The sequence below is a fragment of the Amblyraja radiata genome, chromosome 6, assembly GCF_010909765.2.
Source record: "Amblyraja radiata isolate CabotCenter1 chromosome 6, sAmbRad1.1.pri, whole genome shotgun sequence".
NCBI lineage: Eukaryota > Metazoa > Chordata > Chondrichthyes > Rajiformes > Rajidae > Amblyraja > Amblyraja radiata.
In genome coordinates this window covers 94,929,998-94,951,883 of record NC_045961.1, presented here as the reverse complement: position 1 = coordinate 94,951,883, position 21,886 = coordinate 94,929,998, and the positions used below count along the sequence as shown (strand labels likewise).

General features: G+C 46.0%; 1 protein-coding gene across 1 annotated transcript in view; it reads right to left on the bottom strand.

Annotated features, from left to right (window-relative positions):
• Positions 1-7,069: 7,069 nt before the first annotated feature.
• gabra5 (gamma-aminobutyric acid type A receptor subunit alpha5) overlaps positions 7,070-21,886 on the bottom strand; it is a 95,138-nt gene continuing 80,321 nt past the window's right edge. The window contains exons 9-10 of the mRNA XM_033023258.1: positions 13,048-13,259; positions 7,070-7,413 (exon numbers count right to left, since the gene is read on the bottom strand). Coding sequence (XP_032879149.1) covers positions 7,120-7,413; positions 13,048-13,259 — 506 coding nt within the window. The 3' untranslated portion in view covers positions 7,070-7,119. The remainder of the gene's footprint in view (positions 7,414-13,047; positions 13,260-21,886) is intronic.

Here is a 21,886-nt window from a genome sequence, read left to right as displayed (position 1 = left end):
ACGAAGAAGAGGAAAAACTTTTTCACCCAGAGAGTTGTGAATCTGCGGAATTCTCTGCCTCAGAAGGCAGTGGAGGCAAATTCTCTGGATGCTTTCAAGATAGAGTTAGATAGAGCTCTTAAAGATAGCAGTCAAGGGGCATGGGGAGAAGGCAAGAACAGGGTACTGATTGTGGATGATCAGCCATGATCACAGTGAATGGCAGTGCTGGCTGGAAGGGACGAATGGCCTACTCCTGCACCTATTGTCTATTGTCTATTAGTATGTTTGCAGATGACGGTAAAGTGGGTGGTATCGTAGACGGGGAAGATGGTTATCTAAAATTGCAGCAGGATCTTGATCCTGCTGGGCAGGTGGGCTGAGGAATGGCTTATGGAGTTTAATGCAGATAAGTGTGAAATGTCGTATTTTGGGAAGTCAAACCAGACCAAACCTTCACAGTGAATGGTAGGGCCCTGGAGAGTGTTGTAGAAAAGAGGGATCCAGGAGTACAGAGTCACACAAGAGTCAGTCATACATAGTTCCCTGAAAATAGTGTCACAGGTACATGGGCCTTCATCAGTCAGGGTATTGAGTAGAGAAGTTGGGATGTTGCAGTTCTACAACACGTCAGTGAGGCCATATTAAGTGCATTGTGTTCAGTTTCTTTGGAGGTGCAATGGAAAAGATGTAATTGAGCTGAAAAGAATGCAGAGAAGGTTTACGGAAATGTTGCCAGGACTCGGGGCTTGAGCTATAGGGAGAGATTGGGCAGGCTGGGACTTTATTCCATGCAGCTCAGAAGGCTGAGGGATCATCTTACATCTATCTATCTATCCATCCATCCATCCATCCATCCATCCATCCATCCATCCATCCATCCATCCATCCATCCATCCATCCATCCATCCATCCATCCATCCATCCATCCATCCATCCATCCATCCATCCATCCATCCATCCATCCATCCATCCATCCATCCATCCATCCATCTATCTATCTATCTATCTATCTATCTATCTATCTCTAAAACTCTCATCTTGTAATCTTCCGGCATTGCCTTGTTTATACATTAGCGCAAAAACGGTACATGATAGTGCTACAATTTTTCGCCACCTTACTCGCCATTCTCCTGTGCTGCAAGTGCAACAAGTTTTGTTCCGATCGGTGGTATATTTTTAAAGTTATTAAGGTTTAAAAATCTTTAAAACTGCGCATGCGCAGATTGGTCACCTCTCCTGTCAGTCACCGCCGGGACGCCCATGCACCTTCCTGCTCCATTGCCACACAGATCGGCCACATCCACTGTCTGTCACTGGCGGTGCCCGCCTTTGCCCGGCGCGTCTTCCGGCCTGCGGGTCTTCTGATCGCCGTGGCCTCCGGTCAAGGCGACCTCAAGATCTTGGGGAGGTGAGGAGGGAAAGTAGGGGAATTGAAGGAGAGAAGGGCGTAGGGAAGGAGAAGGTGGGGGAAAGTGGGGGAGGTGAGGAGGTAGACTAGGGGATTGAAGGGAGGAGGCGGTAGGGAGGTAGAGGGAATGTGGGGGAGGTGAGAAGGGAGAGCGAGGGAGAGGCGGGATAGAGGGAGAGGAGTTGGTTAGGGAGGGGAGAGGAGAGGAGTTATGGAGGATGGTAGGGAGGGAGGGAGTGACTGAGGGTAGGATAAAGGAGAGCTGATGGAGGGATTGGGGGAGGGTAGGAGGAGAGGGGAAAGATGAGGGAGGAGGGGAGAAGGGAGAGTGGGGTTGAGGGGGAATAGAGGGAGAGGTGGGGGGAGTGGGGGAGGTGAGGAGGGATAGTGGGGGCATAGGGATAGGCGAGGGGTGGGGGAGGTGTGGGATAGGATGGGGGTAGGGATGGGAGAGGAGATATGGAGGGAGGGAGGGAGTGACTGAGGGTAGGGGAAAGGAGAGGGAGGGAGAGGTGAGAGTGGGATTGGGGGGGGGAGGTGGAAAGGGGAAAGAAGAGGGAGGGTGAAGAGGAGGGGGAGAGAGTGCTGGGGATGAGGGGAATTGAGCCGTGCCTGCGCAGTTGGGGGCTATGGGTGAGTGGTGGAATATTGCATTGGGGGATCGGGTTGCGTTGGGGGACCAGGCCTCCCATGTGACAGGGACCCTACAGGTCCCACTTAGTCCAGGAGGTGTATAAAATGATGAGGGTAAATGCACAGTGACCTTTTACCCAGAGTTGGAGAATTAAGAACCAACGGATATTGAGTTTATGTTAAGAGTGGAAAGATTTAATAAGGAACCTGTGAAGCAATTTTTTCACTCAGGTATAGGGAGCAAGCTGCCAGAGGAGGTGGTTGAGGCAGGTACTATAACAACATTTAAAAGACATTTGGACAAGTACATCGATAGGAGAGGTTTGGGTCAAACAGAGTGATATGGGTTAAACACAGGGAGGTGGGATAGTGTCGATGGGGTATTTTTGTTGGCATGGGCAAGTTGGACCAAAGAGACTGTTTCCACACTATATGATTCCATGACTGAGTTGCTTTTCACTCAAGTTGCATTGAAATGTATACCACCTCTAATATATTAGTGCCTTTTAGGTTTCTTATCACCATGGTGTTGGATTAGTGAGATGGTGGAACAGTATTATGTCCTGGTGAAATCCCTAAGAATTGCTATTTTAACAAAGCCACTAATCCATTTACTTTATACATTTGAGCCACCATTATTAAAATAACAATTGCTTTACTTAATGTGTTATTTGTATGTTTTCAGTCATTTGGTACCTGGTAATTTCTGTGATAATTTCTGTTATCTTTTGATCAGCAAATCTAATTATACTTTGAAATGTTTTCCCTGCATTGTAGGTGTAAAATAAAATGCAAGTTATTATTAGGATGCAGGGAGCCTCAGGAGAACCAATTTCAATACATTTACTCTGTTACTGGCGTTTGAAGTAAAAAATATCCTAAAAAGACAGGAATTCAGGATCTCTCTGATATCCTTGATATATTTATTTCTCGTTATGTCAGAAGTCTAGCCTAATTGAATGCTTTGTGTCCATAAACCAACCCTGCAATGTGCAGGTCACTGGAGAATAAGTAGAATCTTTTAGTTTATTATCAAAATATTTTATGGTAGAGAGTACAGGACCAGAATATATGGAGCAAGAGTCACTAACTGTGTGTGCGTGTGCGTGTGTGCGCGTGTGTGTGTGTGCGTGTGTGTGTTCGTGTGTGCGCGTGTGTGTGTGCGTGTGTGTGTGTGTGTGTGTGTGCGTGTGCACGTGGCTGTGCCTCTGTGTGTCTGTGTCCATGTGTGTGACTGTCTGAGTGTCTGTGTCTGTGCCTGTGTGTGTACCATAGGCGAATAGATCACATTTCTGCAATTAAATACAGAAAAGCACATAATGTCGTCTGCCTCTGAAATTCATTCAAATGTGATGATTTCAAATTGATCTCAGTTTGAGGACAGCACAACGTGACTTTATAGTACAGATCCACCACCGATTTTCTGGCAACTGATGATCCGGCACCTCCTGTAATCCGTCCAAAATTACGAGAGCATTGCGTGTGGCACACGCTCTTTCGGGACATGAGCCTCCATCCTGAAAGAGTTACTTCTTTGTTAATTGGTAATTCCTTTTTCACGTTTCCAGCAGTCCATGGTGCTTTAGCGACATGGGAAAGGTATAGTTCGCGGGTCACAGATGTGTATTGTTGAATTATTACATGACCTCTGTTGGTCCGGCAAAATGGATAATCCGCCAAGGTTCTGGAACCTAAGTTCTAGAAGCAGAATTAGGTCATTAGGTCATTCGGCCCATCAAGACTACTCCGCCATTCAAACATGGGTGATCTACCATTCCCTCTCAACTCCATTCTCCTGCCTTCTCCCCATAACCCCTGACACCCTTTTACTAATCAAGAATCTGGATCAGTTCCAGAAGAATTAAGCCACCCGGCCCATCGTCTATTCCACCATTCAAACACAGCTGATCTATCTAACCCTAAGGGTGCTGGAAACTCGGTGGTGGACCTGCAATAAGATATTGGCACTGGATGAGGTTGAATATCTGGACCGCTCTGGCCTTCAATATTTCCAAGTCTTATTTACTGACAGCTGAAGAGAAACGAGAATGGTTGGATTTGAGAAATTTGATGTGTTGCTTTTCAGGACTGCTACTGTCCCCATGATGAACAGATGTCTTTCACCAAGACCCCAAGCTCACCTATTCCTCTCTTCCCAATTCACCAACCCTAATTGCCACCACCACCCTGCCATGAACTTGCACACACGCAAGAGGGATTAAAGACAGCCTTACATTCATCCCTCAATAGCTACTCAATTTTCCTAAAAAAAACCCAGATCCCATAAACCTTCCTGATCATAACCCATGTCTATCCACCCAGGTTTCTTGTACCTTGGACTACCCTTCCTTTTCCCCTCTCCCATCTCCTCTCTCCCATCTGGTTCCATCTACCCGTCCTCTCTCCCTCATAAGGTTCAATGTACAGTGGTGGGCAGCATCAATGCTCAACAGTAGAGTAGCTGCCTTATAGCACCAGAAAGCGAATGGTATGTTAGCATTCATAGCAAAAGGATTTGAGTATAGGAGCAGGGAGGTTCTACTGCAGTTGTACAGGGTCTTGGTGAGACCACACCTGGAGTATTGCGTACAGTTTTGGTCTCCTAATCTGAGGAAAGACATTCTTGCCATAGAGGGAGTACAGAGAAGGTTCACCAGACTGATTCCTGGGATGACAGGACTTTCATATGAAGAAAGACTGGATAGACTCGGCTTGTACTCGCTAGAATTTAGAAGATCTTATAGAAACTTACAAAATTCTTAAGGGGTTGGACAGGCTAGATGCAGGAAGATTGTTCCAGATGTTGGGGAAGTCCAGAACAAGGGGTCACAGTTTAAGGATAAGGGAGAAGTCTTTTAGGACCGAGATGAGAAAAACATTTTTCACACAGAGAGTGGTGAATCTGTGGAATTCTCTGTCACAGAAGGTAGTTGAGGCCAGTTCATTGTTAGATGTGGCCCTTGTGGCTAAACGGTCAGGGGGTATGGCGAGAAGGCAGGTACAGGATACTGAGTTGGATGATCAGCCATGATCATATTGAATGGCGGTGCAGGCTCGAAGGGCCGAATGGCCTACTCCTGCACCTATTTTCTATGTTTTTATGTCTATGTTTCTATATAGCTTGGAAACAGCCCCTTCGACCCAACTTGTCCCCAGTGTTTAGGATAGAACGAGTGTACGGCCGATCGCTGGTGAACATGAACATGGTGGGCCGAAGGACCTGTTGCCACACTGTATCCCAAAACTAGACAAAGCCAAACTATCACCTTCCAACCTTGGTCTCTATCTTCCTACCACCTTCCTTCCTTCCTTCCAAATGTGGCTTCATTCTGCCCAATTTTAATTTCCTTATCTGTCTTCACCTATCACCCACAAGTCTTTGTATCTAACCCCCCCCACCCCCCCCCCCCTCTCTCTTTCTCCACCTCTCCATCATCTCCCACCTTACCTGACTCCACCTATGTATCCCTTTATCAGCCCTACCTTACTCTTCTCTCTTTATGTTGGTAATCCGGAGCTCCGTTCGGCGCGGTCTGTTGGCTTGGAAGCCGCGGTCTCCGGTGGGAAGGCGGCCGTTCCTGGCACCCCAAGCCGCTGGGGGTTCTCCCGACGCCGAAGCACCATCACCCGGCGAGAACATCAGGCGCCGTGGCGGCGACTATGGAGGCCTCAATAGGCCCGACTTTGGGTGGACAAGAGGATGGGGACTGGACTTTGTGCGTTCCCCCACAGTGGGAATCACTGTGGGGGATGTTTTTGTGTTGAACTTCTTTTTGAATCTATGTTGTATTTTTATTAGTGTGCTGCAAGGACATTAGAATTTCCTCTGAATAAGGGGATTAATAAAGTTTAATCTAATCTAATCTAATCTAATCTAATCTTCTCTCCATGCTTGGTCCTGATGCAGGGCCTCGGCCCAAAACATAGAGGTGCTTCACTTCTTTCAGGCAAGTTTTTTTTTTGCCAAAAGAAAATTTAAGGCGTCAAAGATAGCAGAAAAGGTAGGGTGGGGATGGGGAGAGGGAATGGGCGAGAGTAAGGACATTTCTCTACATGAAATAAAGTGGCACATGTAGGGTGCGATGTAACGTTTTTGTATAAAGTGCTGTTGTAATATAAATATGTCATTCTCCATCTTAAAAACAGCCAAGACACACTTGACCTCCTGTATTTCTGTGAACGTCACGTGAGTGCAGTGAGGGTCAGTCACCTATTTTCATTCCTCCCACCAACCTCCCACTCTTTTTCCATTGAAAGAACATCATTCAACAGCTATCATTATCACCTTCAAAGGGAACTCAATCTTCAAAGTACAGAATTAAGCCACAGAATTCAGACACGTAAGTATCTGCAGTACTTTATTTTCAACCTGCATACACAAAAGTCAAACTTCATTACCAATGTTCTTTTTTTTTTAATTGCAGCATTCTCAAAGTAATCGTTGTGCCCTGTTTCATTTGCCATTTAAATATAGAAACTGTCAAAGGAAATCTGGCATCATCTGCTTACGACATGCAAGACGTATGAAAAAAGGTCTGAAATATTTTGGATAATCATACAGTATAAAATTGTCAGGCGCTTAAAATCTTCCCTGCTTACACCAGTGTCTAGGGATATGGTCAACAGATTGAGTAAAGGGCCTGTCCCACGAGCATGCGACCTGCATGCGACAAGCGCGACCTAAAGGGTCGGTCCCACCAGCATGCGCCTGCACGCGCCAAGCGCGACCTAACGTGGTCGCTTGAGCCGTACGGCATGCGGCAAGTGCGACCAAAACAGAAGTGGGAGCCGCGCGGAGATCGAGTGAGTGACACGGCGTCGAGGCGGCCGTGGGCCGGCAGGCCGTTGCCGCGCGGAATTTTTAAACAGGTCAGTTTTTCGGAGCCCCGCGCGATGTCGGGACCAGCTCCGCACAACTCCATACGGCTCCGGCGATCGAAGTGGGATCGGCCCCGCGAGGCCGTACGGATCAAGCGACCACGTTAGGTGGCGCTTGCCGCATGCAGGCGCATGCTGGTGGGACCGGCCCTTTAGATCGCGCTTGCCGCATGCAGGTCGCATGCTCGTGGGACAGGCCCTTTACTTCCCCTAGGTGGTTAGTTTGGAGTAATGGCTTCTTTTATAACTGGATCCCTGTTCAGGTACGTTGCCCAGTAAACCAAATTGAAAATGCCAAAGAAGACAGGAAACACAACTCTGGCCATTTTGTCAATTTTGCTGACGCTGTTATAAGATTTTTTACTTTCAGCCACCCTTTCTTCTGCCTTCATGTGCACAGTGGTGCTCTTCGAAATACTCGAGATGACGGGTTCCTTCGTAATGTTTGGCGGATAGGTCATCCCTCCGATGGCGTATGCATTGTTCATGTTTCTTGTCAAGGTGTCCTTTTTCTGCAAAACACCACACAACGCCTTTACAATTACAAGTGTTTTAAGAGGGCCCGCTGCACACTCTGTAGTGGTGAGTTATGCATCATTCTTACAACCAGACCTGAACTATAAATATAAAAAATCTCTTCAACTGGCTCTTAACCAGTTTTAACAAATCTGCTCAACCCAAATTGAGCCACCAAGCAGCAAATGAGAACAGAAATTCCTCACACAAAGCCTCCATGACACAGAGATGCAAAATGCAAAGATGAAAAACTGTATCGTAACGGTCGACAACAAGCAGGTAATGTTTGCAAAATTAATCGAAGTTCTTGTGATATCACGATAAAACTTCCCATTTTTTTCTTGGCCATTTCTCAAGATGAGGTAGTCTCCACTTCTACCTAAAACAGTTGCAAAGTTTATTTTAGTTTAGAGATGCACTGTAGAAACAGGCCCTTCGGTCCACCGAGCTGGCGCCGACCAGCATTCACTCGCACAGTACTATCCTGTACACTAGGGGCGATTTACAAAGGCCAAATAAACTACAAGCCCGCACATCTTTGGGATGTGGGAGGAAACTGGAGCTCCAAGGGGAAACCCACGCAGATCACGGGGAGAACGTACAAACTCCATACAGACAACCACCCATGGTCAGGATCGAACCCTGGCCTCTGGCGCTGTAAAGCAGTAACTCTACCGCTGCGCCACTCTGCCGCACTTTCTTGGCTATTCCTCAAGATGAGGTACTGGAAAGTAACTCTACGCTTCTACCTGAAACAGTTGTGACGTTTATTTTAGTTTAGAGATACAGTGTGGAAACAGACCCTTCAGCAGAGATGAATCTCACGCCGACCAGCGATCACCGGTATACTACATTTATCCAACACACTAGGGACAATTTATAGAAAGCTAATTAAACCAGCAACTCATACGTCTTTGGGATGTGGTAGTAAACGGTAGCACCCGGAGAAAACCCAGGCGGTCACAGGGAGAATGTGCAAACTCCACGTAGACAGCACCCGACGACAGGATGTAGTGGATGTGGAGAGGATGTTTCCACTAGTGGGAGAGTCGAGGACAAAAGGTCATAGCTTCAGGACGTTCCTTTAGGAAGGAGATGAGGAGGGATTTCTTTAGTCAGAGGGTGGTGAATCTGTGGAATTCATTGCTACAGGAGGCTGTAGAGGCCACGTCAATGGCTAATTTTAAGGCAGAGATAGCTAGATTCTTGATTAGAATGGGTGTCAGGGGAAATGCGATTCCTCCTAATGGATAAATCAGACCAATTTATAACGAGTTGGTCTCCATTTGTCGTCTTTTTAGAAACATATGGTGCAACACAATTGTAAAAGCTAATTGTTTCAGGACTGGACGAGGGATGGTCAAGATGGTCTTATTCTCTTTTTCCTATTTTCTTTTCTTCAACTTTCTTCATTCGATTTTTTCTTCTTCTTCTTCACACACTATATATCTCACGTCTTTCTATCCTTTACTATCTAATTTCTTTTTCTTATTCTTATTTTTCTTTATTATAACAAAAAAAAAAAAAGAAGCTGTACATAAAATGTATTATGAAAATATATATTAGGCACTTTGGTGCCATATGATTGTACTTACTTCTAATAAAATAAAATATTTAAAGAAAAAAAAAAAAAAGAATGGTGTCGGGGATTATGGGGAGAAGGCAGGAGAATGGGGTTAAGAGGGAAAATAGTTCAGCCATGATTAAATGGCAGAGTAGTCTTGATGGGCCGAATGGCCTAATTCTGCTTCTATCACTTATGGTCCTTCCCTTTCACCACCACCAGTTGCACTATTTTTCAATGAAATGACTACATTTACCTGTCCAGCAATTTGGAGCGTTGCAGTTACAATATACACCGTTAGTAAAAATATAATTACCATGCTAACTATTTATAAACCTTCAGTTTGAAACGCGTCTTAATAGAGCTGTCATAAATTTGTAATTAATTTCAAATGTGTTGTCAATGAAATGACATTTCACAACAATTATAATACTGACTCAGTTCAGAATGATGAGTAAAATATAGGTTAGAATTGACTGTCGGCAAGTTGCTATAGGAATGCTAAATGCTTGCTCCCTCATTTATTTCCACTGGAGCATTAAACCAGCTAGTCATTATAAATAGATTAATGGCTCTGTCAAAATAGCAAAAAAAAGAGCTTGATATCTGTGCAAATGGTTGCTGACATAAATTTCCTGATTCTCGTCTCCAGCAGATCAGTTTTTTTTTAATTGAAAGATGCAGCTTGGAAACAGGTCCTTAGACCCACCAGTTCCACGTCGAACATTGATCACCCGTGCATATTGGTTCTATCCGGTCATACTGGTCTGAAGAAGGGTTTCGGCCCGAAACGTTGCCTATTTCCTTCGCTCCATAGATGCTGCTGCACCCGTTGAGTTTCTCCAGCATTTTTGTGTACCATACTGGTTCTATGTTTAGTTTATTTTAGTTTAGAGATACAGCATAGAAACAGGCCCTTCGACCCACCGGGTCCACGCCACCCAACAATCCCCGCACATTAACACTATCCTTCACAAACTAGGGACAATTTACACATACACCTAGCCAATTAACCTACAAACCTGTACGTTTCTTAAGTGTGGGAGGAAACCGGAGGACCCAGAGAAAACCCACGCAGGTCACTGGGAGAACGTAAAAATCTCCGTACAACTAAAGTCCGTGGTTCGGATCGAACTCGAGTTTCTGCCGCTGTAAGGCCGCAACTCAACCGCTGCACCATCGAGCCGACCTCTGTTTTCCCAGTTTCCCAACCGCTTCCTACGCACTAGGTGCAATTTACAGAGGCCAATTACACTAAAAACCATATTTGGCACAGTTTTTTTTAAGGAGCAGAGATTCCCACTAAAATATGAAAAGTAACTTAAAACCTGGTCAAAACCAGCAACAGAAGAAAGGAAAATACAAAACAGGAGATAACATTCAAGCAAACTAGCTGCTGGTTTTTAAGGTGGTATTTAAGGGCAGCACGGTGGTGCAGAGGTAGAGTTGCTGTCTTTCAGCGCCAGAGACCCGGGTTCGATCCCGACAGCTGCTGTACATTCTCCCCGTGACCTGCATGGGTTTTCTCCGAGATCTTCGGTTTCCTCCCACACTCCACAGACGCACAGGTTTGTGGGTCAATTGGCTTGGCATGAATGTAAAAATGTGTGAAAGGATGGTGTTAGTGTGCGGGGATCGCTGGTCACTGCGGTCTCGGTGGGCCGAATGGTCTGATTCCTCACTGTATCTCTAAAACTAAGAAACTAAAACCAAAGAGGTTGGAAACAAGAAGGAAAATTAATTTGAATTTCTTTGGGTTAATAAAATTAGCAGTTACTGTGTGAAATAGTTATGATGAAAACTGACTGAAACAAACAACATGAATGGAATCGAGTGTGGGTCAGGAAAAGGGTTTATTCCGTAAGCAACAGGTGGCTAATTGGTAGACAAAATAATTGGTTGGGTTTAATAGCCTTCTCTTCAAAATTCAAAGACTGTCTCCAGTATTCATAGCATGCAAGGAACATATAAATAAGAAAGGTGCTAGAACTAATATTGCAATAGATCTGTTGGAGTTAAATGAAGTCACAACAGGGGATTATTATGATTCATTAAAATTAGCAGTTGCATTAGCTACATATTGACTTAATTTGTTTCAGTAATACAAATTTACAAGAGCAATTTCAATAAATAGTGAAAATGTCACAAACTATTATTTTGTCAAAAGAATATTTCTAATTTCAGTTCAATGCCAATGGTTGGAAATCATCCAATTAAAAATGTTACATGCATTGTTACCTCCTTAGCATCTGCATATAGACACGTACATCTAATACAGGCACTTTTTCTGCTATCTTTAATCCAGGATTGTAAAACACAAGTGTAACTATTTGGCCTCTTGTCTACTTTGTCATTCAGTGATAGCATGTCTAATCCATGATCTAACTTCTAGACTTATTCAACTCCACGTCGAACATTTATCACTACTGTTTCTATGTTTAGTTTATTTTCATTCAGAGAAACAGCGTGGAAACAGGCCCTTCGACCCACCGAGTCTGTGCCAACCAACGATTGATCCCCGCACACTCACATTATCCTACACACTTGGGACAAGTTACAATTTTACCAAAGCCAATTAACCTACAAACCTGTACGTCCTTGGAGTGAGGGAGGAAACTAGAGCACCGGAGAGGAAGCCCATGTGGTCACGGGGAGAATGTACAAACTCCGTACAGATAGCACCTGTAGTCAGGATCGAACCGGGGTCTCTGGCACTGTAAGGCAGCAGCTCTACCGCGACATCCTAACTGGGCTGAATTCTGGTTCATGGTCCCTCTCTCCATCTCTGATCCCGTCATCCCAGGAATAACTCGGCCATAACTTCATGTTTGTACTGCCACCCTTGCATTCTCTGAGATATCTAGAGAATTTCCCCCTATTCTCATACGGTCATAGGAGCAGAATTAGACCATTCGGCCCATCAAGTCTACTCTGCCATTCAATCAACAATAGACATAGACAATAGATGCAGGAGTAGGCCATTCAGCCCTTCGAGCCAGCACTGCCATTTAATGTGATCATGGCTGATCATCCCCAATCAGTACCCCGTTCCTGCCTTCTCCCCATATCCCCTGACTCTGCTATTTTTAAGAGCCCTATCTAGCTCTCTCTTGAAAGCATCCAGAGAACCTGCCTCCATCGCCCTCATAGGCAGAGAATTCCACAGACTTGGCTGATCGAAATCTCCCTCCTAACCCCCATTCTCCTGCCTTCTCTCCATAACCCCTGACACCCGTACAAATGCAACGAGACCTGGGTGTCATGGTACACCAGTCATTGAAAGTAGGAATGTAGGTGCAGCAGGCAGTAAAGAAAGCAAATGGTATGTTAGCATTCATAGCAAAAGGATTTGAGTATAAGAACAGGGAGGTTCTACTACAGTTGTACAGGGTCTTGGTGAGACCACACCTGGAGTATTGCGTACAGTTTTGGTCTCCTAATCTGAGGAAAGACATTCTTGCCATAGAGGGAGTACAGAGAAGGTTCACCAGACTGATTCCTGGGATGTCAGGACTTTCATATGAAGAAAGACTGGATAGACTCGGCTTGTACACGCTAGAATTTAGAAGATTGAGGGGGGAACTTATAGAAACTTACAAAATTCTTAAGGGGTTGGACAGGCTAGATGCAGGAAGATTATTCCCGATGTTGGGGAAGTCCAGAACTAGGGGTCACAGTTTAAGGATAAGAGGGAAGTCTTTTAGGACTGAGATGAGAAAATCATTCTTTACACAGAGAGTGGTGAATCTGTGGAATTCTCTGCCACAGAAGGTAGTTGAGGCCAGTTCATTGGCTATATTTAAGAGGGAGTTAGATGTGGCCCTTGTGACTAAAGGGATCTGGGGGTATGGAGAGAAAGCAGGTACAGGATACAGAGTTGGATGATCAGCCATGATCATATCGAATGGCGGTGCAGGCTCGAAGGGCCGAATGGCCTACTCCTGCACCTATTTTCTATGTTTCTAAATCAGGAATTCTGCCTTTTAATTAAAGCCTCATGCAGCCAAGCCTCTGGTCTTGAGCGTATGACTGATTTTGTTTTTGATAAATGTACCAAGAATTTTACCTTGGACTGATAGGCTTCCATGGCTTTTTTCCCATCCCACGCCCAGCTTCGTTTAGTGAAGTAATTGACTGTCGCAAACTCTATGAGAGCGGAGAAGACAAATGCGTAGCAGACAGCTATGAACCAGTCCATTGCGGTGGCATATGCTACTTTTGGCAACGAGTTTCTTGCGCTGATGCTCAGTGTTGTCATTGTCAGCACAGTGGTCACACCTGCGGAAAACAAAGTCGTATTAGGGTTTTAGCTTTAGTTTCATTTTAGTTTTGGAAATACAACGGGTAAACAAGCCCTTCGACCCACCAAGACCGCACCGAATAGTGATCCCCACGTATTAACACTAACCAACACTAGAGGCAATTTTTATATTCGTACCAAGCCAATTAACCTACAAACTTGTACGTCTTAGGAGTGTTGGAGGAAACCGAATATCACTGAGAAAACTCCGTACAACATCCACACAGAAACCCATGTAGCCAATGGGAGGAGAACGTGCAAACTCCACACAGACAGCACCCGCGGTCAGGATTGAACCCGGGTCTTTGGCGCTGTGAGGCAGCAGTTCTACCAGAATGGATCGATTGTACTCATGTATTGTCTTTCTGCTGACTGGTTAGCACGCAACAAAAAACCTTTCACTGTACACGTGACAATAAACTAAACTGAACTGAAACTGAACTGAGCTGCTAGACTGTGTTAGTAATACTACCAATAATTTAAGTCACTAAATAAAGAAACCTACTTTGTTCTCTTTCTAAGGTATCAGCTTTTTCTTAATCCTTTAGCATTGTTTACAAACTCCATTTTTTACAAGGAAGTAAAATGTTTTTAATTTAAAGGTCATTTCATCTAAGGGATATGTCTGGGTGAACTTGCCCAATGGAACATAGAAATCATTGCTCCTGACTCAGTAATATCTAATTGGAGGAACAGCACCTCATATTCCGTCTGGGGACCTTGCGTCCGGATGGCATTAACATTGAATTCTCCCAATTTTGCTAGCCCTTGCTGTCTCCTCCCCTTCCTTAACCCTCTAGCTGTCTCCTCCCACCCTCCCATCCGCCCGCCCTCGGGCTCCTCCTCCTCCTCCCCTTTTCCTTCCTTCTCCCCCCCCCACCCCCCATCAGTCTGAAGAAGGGTTTCGGCCCGAAACGTCGCCTATTTCCTTCGCTCCATAGATGCTGCTGCACCCGCTGAGTTTCCCCAGCAATTTTGTGTACCTTCTATTAAAACCTATTGGTTTTGGATGGTGCCTGTAACAAGAATTGCATAGGTTCTTGCGCTGAATGAAATGATCTCCATTGTCAAAGTTTACATTCAAACAATGAAATTATTATTTTTTCCATCAAGAACATGCATTAATAAAGCACCTTTAACATAGATAAAAAATCCCGAAGCATATCAATATCCGAACATGTATCAAGGTGTCGCAAGAAATCTAAATATCCACTGGAGAGAGATGGGGGCATCTTTGACATTAAAAGCAACATAGAAACATAGAAAATAGGTGCAGGAGTAGGCCATTCGGCCCTTCGAGCCTGCACCGCCATTCAATATGATCATGGCTGATCATCCAACTCAGTATCCTGTACCTGCCTGTTCAAAAGGGAACTGCAGATGCTGGAATATCGAAGGTACACAAAATTGCTGGGGAAACTCAGCGGGTGCAGCAGCATCTATGGAGCGAAGGAAATAGGCGACGTTTCGGGCCGAAACCCTTCTTCAGACTGATGGGGGGTGGGGGGGGGGAAAGAAAGAAGGAAAAGGGGAGGAGGAGGAGGAGCCCGAGGGCGGGCGGATGGGAGGGTGGGAGGAGACAGCTAGAGGGTTAAGGAAGGGGAGGAGACAGCAAGGGCTAGCCAGACGGAATATGAGGTGCTGTTCCTCCAATTTCCGCTGTTGCTCACTCTGGCAATGGAGGAGACCCAGGACAGAGAGGTCGGATTGGGAATGGGAGGGGGAGTTGAAGTGCTGAGCCACCGGGAGGTCAGGTAGGTTATTGCGGACTGAGCGGAGGTGTTCGGCGAAACGATCGCCCAACCTACGCTTGGTCTCACCGATGTAAATCAGCTGACATCTAGAGCAGCGGATGCAGTAGATGAGGTTGGAGGAGATACAGGTGAACCTTTGTCGCACCTGGAACGACTGCTTGGGACCTTGAATGGAGTCGAGGGGGGAGGTGAAGGGACAGGTGTTGCATTTCTTGCGGTTGCAACGGAAAGTGCCCGGGGAGGGGGTGGTGTGGGCGGGAAGGGAAGAATTGACGAGGGAGTTGCGGAGGGAGCGGTCTTTGCGGAAGGCAGACATGGGGGGAGATGGGAAGATGTGGCGAGTGGTGGGGTCACGTTGGAGGTGGCGGAAATGGCGGAGGATTATGTGTTGTATTTGCCGGCTGGTGGGGTGAAAGGTGAGGACCAGAGGGACTCTGCCCTTGTTGCGTGTGCGGGGATGGGGAGAGAGAGCAGTGTTACGGGGTATGGATGAGACCCTGGTGTGAGCCTCATCTATGGTGGCGGAGGGGAATCCCCGTTCCCTGAAGAACGAGGACATTTCCGATGCCCTGGTATGAAATGTCTCATCCTGGGAACAGATGCGGCGTAGGCGGAGGAATTGGGAGTAGGGGATGGAGTCTTTACAGGGGGCAGGGTGGGAAGACGTGTAGTCCAGATAGCCATGTGAGTCAGTGGGTTTGTAATGTATGTCGGTCAGGAGTCTGTCCCCTGCGATGGAGATGGTGAGGTCAAGGAATGGTAGGGAAGTGTCGGAAATCGTCCAGGTGTATTGGAGTGCCGGATGGAAGTTGGTGGTGAAGTGGATGAAGTCAGTCAGTTGTGTGTGGGTGCAGGAGGTGGCACCAAAGCAGTCGTCAATGTAACGGAGGTAGAGGTCGGGGATGGGGCCCTGGTACGTCTCGAACAAGGATTGTTCAACGTACCCGACAAAGAGGCAGGCGTAGCTGGGGCCCATGCGTGTGCAGTTGTTGAGGGTGAGGACCAACTCCGCTAAGCGGAGGAGAGTGTCAGTGGCTGGTATAGGTTGCTCCTCTGGTCGAGGATGAACCGGAGGGCTCCGAGGCCATCCTGGTGGGATGGAGGTGTAGAGTACCTGCCTTCTTTCCATACCCCCTGATCCCTTTAGCCACAAGGGCCACATCAAACTCCCTCTTAAATATAGCCAATGAACTGGCTATATTTCATAATGGCTATAATGAACATGTAATAAGGGATTCGGCCCAACTTGCCCACACCAACCAACCATGTCCCATCTGCCTGCGTTTGGTCCATATCCCTCTAAACCTGTCCTATCCATTTACCTGTCTAAGTGTTTCTTAAACGTTGTGATAGACCCTGCCTCAACTACCTCCTCTGGCAGCTTGTTCCATACTTTGTTCCACCCTTTGTGTGAAAAAGTTCCCCCTCAGATCCCTATTTAATTTTTTCCCCTTCACCTTAAACGTATGCTTCTCGATTCCCCTTCAAAACTGATTTTCTAATCAAGAACAATAGCTCATTCCAGATTTTGACGTACAAAAGTGGCTCCATCTCATTCCCTGAAGTGTTGATGGAAGTATGGAACAGGAGGTTATGCATCCAGGCAATATTACAGCAGATGACGGGAGCTGGATTTCTGGAAAGCCCTCCTTGAATGCCATAAAAGTCATGAGTTCATATGTAAAAGTATTTTCATTGAACAGGTAAGAGTTGATCACGTTAGTTGGGCTGGGACCACGTGTAGATCAGATTGGACAAACCGACCAGTTGTTCTTCTCTGAACTAAATTAGAGTATTTACAATGGTCCTGTCATTTTGTTGAAGCCATTGGACTATACCATGTTTTCAGATTTTTTACAGATTTATTTAATTACTTAACTTTAAACGTCCTAGTTGCTACCTTGGCTTCAAATAGATGTCTATGCATCGGGAATCTAATCTATAGACTTTAGAGATACAGTGTGGAAACAGGCCCTTTGCCCCAACGAGTCCACACCGACTAGTGATCACCCCATACACTAACACTGCTCCTATCACTTATAACCTTATGACTTATCACCTCCCCAGTCCCACCCTAGTTTAGTTTAGAAATACAGCACGGAAACTGGCCCTTCAGCCCACTGAGTCCATGCCGACCAGTGATCACCGTACACTAGCACTATCTACACCCGCACGAGGGACAATTTAGAATTTTACCAAAGCCAAAGCCAATTAAGCTACAAACCTGTGTGGGTGAAAACCGGAGCCCACGTTGTCACAGGGAGAACATGCAAACTCCGCACAGACAGCACCCATAGTCATGATCAAACCCGGCCTCTGGCGCTGGAAGGCAGCAACTCTACCACTATGCACTGTCGGCCGTTAGAAATTTAGGATAATAATCCAATAATTTAGCTGCTAGAGATAGGCTTTTAAACGGGTGCATTGAAGTGCAAGGAATAGAGGGATATGAATCATGTACAGGCAGATGAGATCAGTTGAACTTGGCATCCTGATCGGCACCAACATTATGGGCCGAAGGGCCCATTCCTGTGCTGTACTCTTCTAAGTTCTAAACAACCATATCTTTGACAACAAATTTTACATGCTAAACCTTGTAACCCTAAAATGACAAAGAAAAGGTAGATCACAGTGGACAAATTCACGTGATTTTCCTTTATAAAGGACGAATCGCACCCTGGCCACTTCCTCTTCTCCCCTCACCCATCGGGCAAAAGGCACAGAAGTGTGAAAACGCACACCTCCAGATTCAGGGGCAGTTTCTTCCCAGCTGTTATCGGGCAACTGAATCATCCTACCACAACCAGAGAGCAGAGCTGAACTACTATCTACCTCATTGGTGACCCTCAGACTATCTTTGATCGGGCTTTACTGGATTTTCCTTGCGCTAAACGTTATTCCCTTATCGTGTATCGGTACACTGTAAATAGCTCGATTGTGATCATTTATTGTCTTTCCGCTGACTGGTTAGCACGCAACAAAAGGTTTTCACTGCACTTTTGGTACACGTGACAATAAACTAAACTGCAACTAAAAGGAACTGAACTGAAACTGAAACTTAAAGGCGGAAGGATGATGCTTGTCCCACATATATACATGATCAATCTGACCAACCCAGTTTCCCATTATTCACTACTCTGTAGTGCAGAACCATATGGCTCCGTGTGATGTGAAGCAAAGTGCAGGACAGATCTAGTGGCAGAGATGGCATGATTGGGACCAATTTAGATTACATTTCCTTTTCCAGTTTTGATACATCTTTAAGGATGTGGGTTTTGTTTGACTCTGGCATTAACTCAAATGACTATGCAGCTCTCCAAAGGACAGTCTGAATATTAATAAAGATCATAGTTCTGAATGTTGAGTCTCCAGGCTTGCAGAGATGATTATTTAGCACTCAATAGACCGTAATTGGCAGCAGCAGTAAAGTATGTGGCCATAAGTTGTTAATGACGATTTGGAGACATCAACGTGTAGTATTTAATGGGTCATTTATACCTCAATGAAATGGATTTAAATCCAATTAAATTCCATTTCAGTAATTATTAATAATAGTTCTGTATGAAACTGCAATACTTAGGCAATATCACCTAGAACACCCTTCTGGGATTGGAGTCCAAAGCATATTGAAGGAAAACTTGTTTTTAGTTTAGTTTAGTTTAGGGATACAGGGCAGAAACAGGCCCATCGGCCCACTGAGTCCATCCCGACCAGCGATCCCTGTGCACTAAGACTAACCTACACACTATGGACAATTTGTACAATTTTATCAAGCCAATTAACCTACAAACTTGTACATCTTTGGAGTGTGGGAGGAAACTGGATCTCCCGGAGAAGACCCCGCAGGTCACGGGGAGAACGTGCAAACTCCGTACAGACAGCACCTGTAGGCAGGATCGGACCTGGGTCTCTGGCGCTGTACGGCAGCAACTCTACCGCTGCACTACCGTGTGTAATATATCAGAATTATAAGTAATAGGTTTACTACTGCATTTAACATAATGAATAAATAAAATAGAATGGACTTTACTTTGCACCAAATCTCAGGTAATGGTAGCACTTCAAGGGTATAAAGGGCCTATCCCACTGTACGAGGTAATTCAAGAGCTCTCCCGAGTTAAAAAAAAAATCAAACTCGTGGTAAGTACGTAGAATGTACGTTTAGGCTACGTCGGAGCCTGTGAATGTCCCGTAGCGGCTCGTAACGCTAACAGTAGGTACTCGGGAAACGCGGTAACTCGTGAAGTTTTTTCAACACTGTGAAAAATGTCCACGAGAGCCCCGAGTACCTATGAACGGCTATTACCGTAATTCTCCGAGTTCAAATCAGGGGAAACTCGGGAGAACTCTTGAATTACCTCGTTCAGTGGGACAGGCCCTTTATTCTTCCTGCTAACAACTTTATGATTTCCCTCCACCTTTTGTTGAATTCTTCCCAATTGCATCAAACCTTTGCCAGTCAAACCAAAATCAAGTATCAGAAATGACCAGATTTAAATATGTGCTTAAAATATTCCGTTCTTGTCGTTGACCTAAGACGGATCTAATGGTTTAAAAAAAAAATCTCCTGGATATTTAGAAGGAACTGCAGATGCTGGCAAATCGAAGGTAGACAAAAATGCTGGAGAAACTCAGCAGGTGAGGCAGCATCTATGGAGCGAGGGAAATAGGCGACGTTTTGAGTCGAGACCCTTCTTCAGATTGATGTGGGGGGGGGCGGGACGAAGAAAGGAAGAGGCGGAGACAGTGGGCTGGGAAGAGATGGGAAGGGGAGGGGAAAGACGGAGAAAGCAGGGACTACCTATAATTGGAGAAGTCAACGTTCATACCGCTGGGTGTAAACTACCCAAGCAAAATATGAGGTGCTGCTCCTCCAATTTACGGTGGGCCTCACTCTGGCCATGGAGGAGGCCCAGGACAGAAAGGACGGATTTGGAATGGGAGGGGTAGTTGAAGTGTTGAGCCACCAGGAGATCAGGTTGGTTATTGCGAACCGAGTGGAGGTGTTCGGCGAGGCGATCGCCAAGCCTACGCTTGGTCTCACCGATGTAGAGCAGCTGACAGCTAGAGCAGCGGATGCAATAGTTGAGGTTGGAGGAGGTGCAGGTGAACCTCTGCCGCACCTGGAAAGACTGCTGGGTCCTTGGATGGAGTCAAGGGAGGAGGTAAATCGACAAGTGTAGCATTTCCTGCGGTTGCAAGGGAAAGTGCCAGGAAAGGGGGTGGTTTGGGTGGGAAGGGACAAATTGACCAGGGAGTTACGGAGGGAGCGGTCTCTGCGGAAAGCAGACAGGGGAGGAGATGGGAAGATGTGGCCAGTAGTGGGATCCTGTTGGAGGTGGCGAAAATATCAGAGGATTATTTGTTGTATGTGACGGCTGGTAGGGTGGAAGGTCAGGACAAGGGAGACTCTGCCCTTGTTACAAGTAGGGGGATGGGGAGTTAGAGGAGAGTTATGGGGTATAGAAGAGACCCAGGTGAGAGCCTCATCTATAGTAGAAGAGGGGAACCCCCGTTCCCTAAAGAATGAGGACATCTCCAATGCCCTGGTTTGGAACACCTCATCCTGGGTGCAGATGCGGCGTAGACGGAGGAATTGGGAGTAGGGGATGGAGTTCTTACAGGAAGCCGGGTGGGAAGAAGTGTAGTCCAGATATGCATGGGAGTCAGTGGGTTTATAGTAGATGTCGGTCAGTAGTCTGTCACCTGTGATGGAGATAGTGAGGTCTAGAAATGGTAGGGAGATGTCAGAAATGGTCCAGGTGAATGCCGGATGGAAGCTAGTGGCAAAGTTGATGAAGTCAGTGTTGTGTGTGGGTGCAGGAGCTAGCATCAATGCAGTCGTCAATGTAGCGGTGGTAGAGTTCGGGGATGGGGCCCTGGTACGCCTCGAACTAGGATTGTTCGACGTGCCCTACAAAGAGGCAGGCATAGCTTGGGCCCATGAGCGTCCCAATAGCTACGCCTTGTATTTGGAGGAAATGGGAGTTGTCACGGGTAAGGACCAGCTCCGCTAGGCGGAGGAGAGTATCTATTGGTGGATATTTCATTTTTTTTTTATCATTCTGCTAATGTGGTTTTCAGTTCAGTTGGCAAAAATGAAATACTTCAACAAATGAAATACTTCAACAAAATGATACGTATTCAGGGTTTCCCAGAAGACAAGGCTCTTCTTGAATGAGCTGGTGATTATTTTCTGGAGGGCAATGAAGCAAAGAAATACTGTTTCATAGAGTCAAAGAATGATACAGTGTGGAAACCGGCCCCTCGGCCCAACTTGCCCACACCGGCCAACATGTCCCAGCCACACTAGTCCCACCTGCTGGCGTTTGGCCCATATCCCTCCAATCCTGTCCTATCCATGCACCTGTCTAACTGTTTCTTAAAGGTTGGGATAGTCCCTGCCTCAACTACCTCCTCCAGCAGCTTGTTCCATACACCCACAACGCGTTGTGCGAATGAGTTAACCCTCAGATTCCTATTAAATCTTTTTCCCTTCACCTTAAACCTCCTGTCCTCAATTCACCTACTCTGGCTAAGAGACTCTGTGCATCGATCCAATCCAATCCTCTCATGATTTTATGCACCTCAATAAGATCACCGCACATCCCCCTGCGCTCCAAGGAATAGTGTCCCAGCCTACTCGACCTCTCCCTATAGGTCAGACCCTCTAGTCCTGGCAACAATCTCGTAAATCTTCTCTGTATCCTTTCCAGTTTGACAACGTCTTTCCTATAACATGGTGTGGATAATGTGCCCCTGGTGCACATGTCTATCTGATGTGACTGGGAATTTGGAAGAAGGGTCACTCCAATGCCTGTTCTCTGCCTTGGCCCTCTTATAGCTAAAAA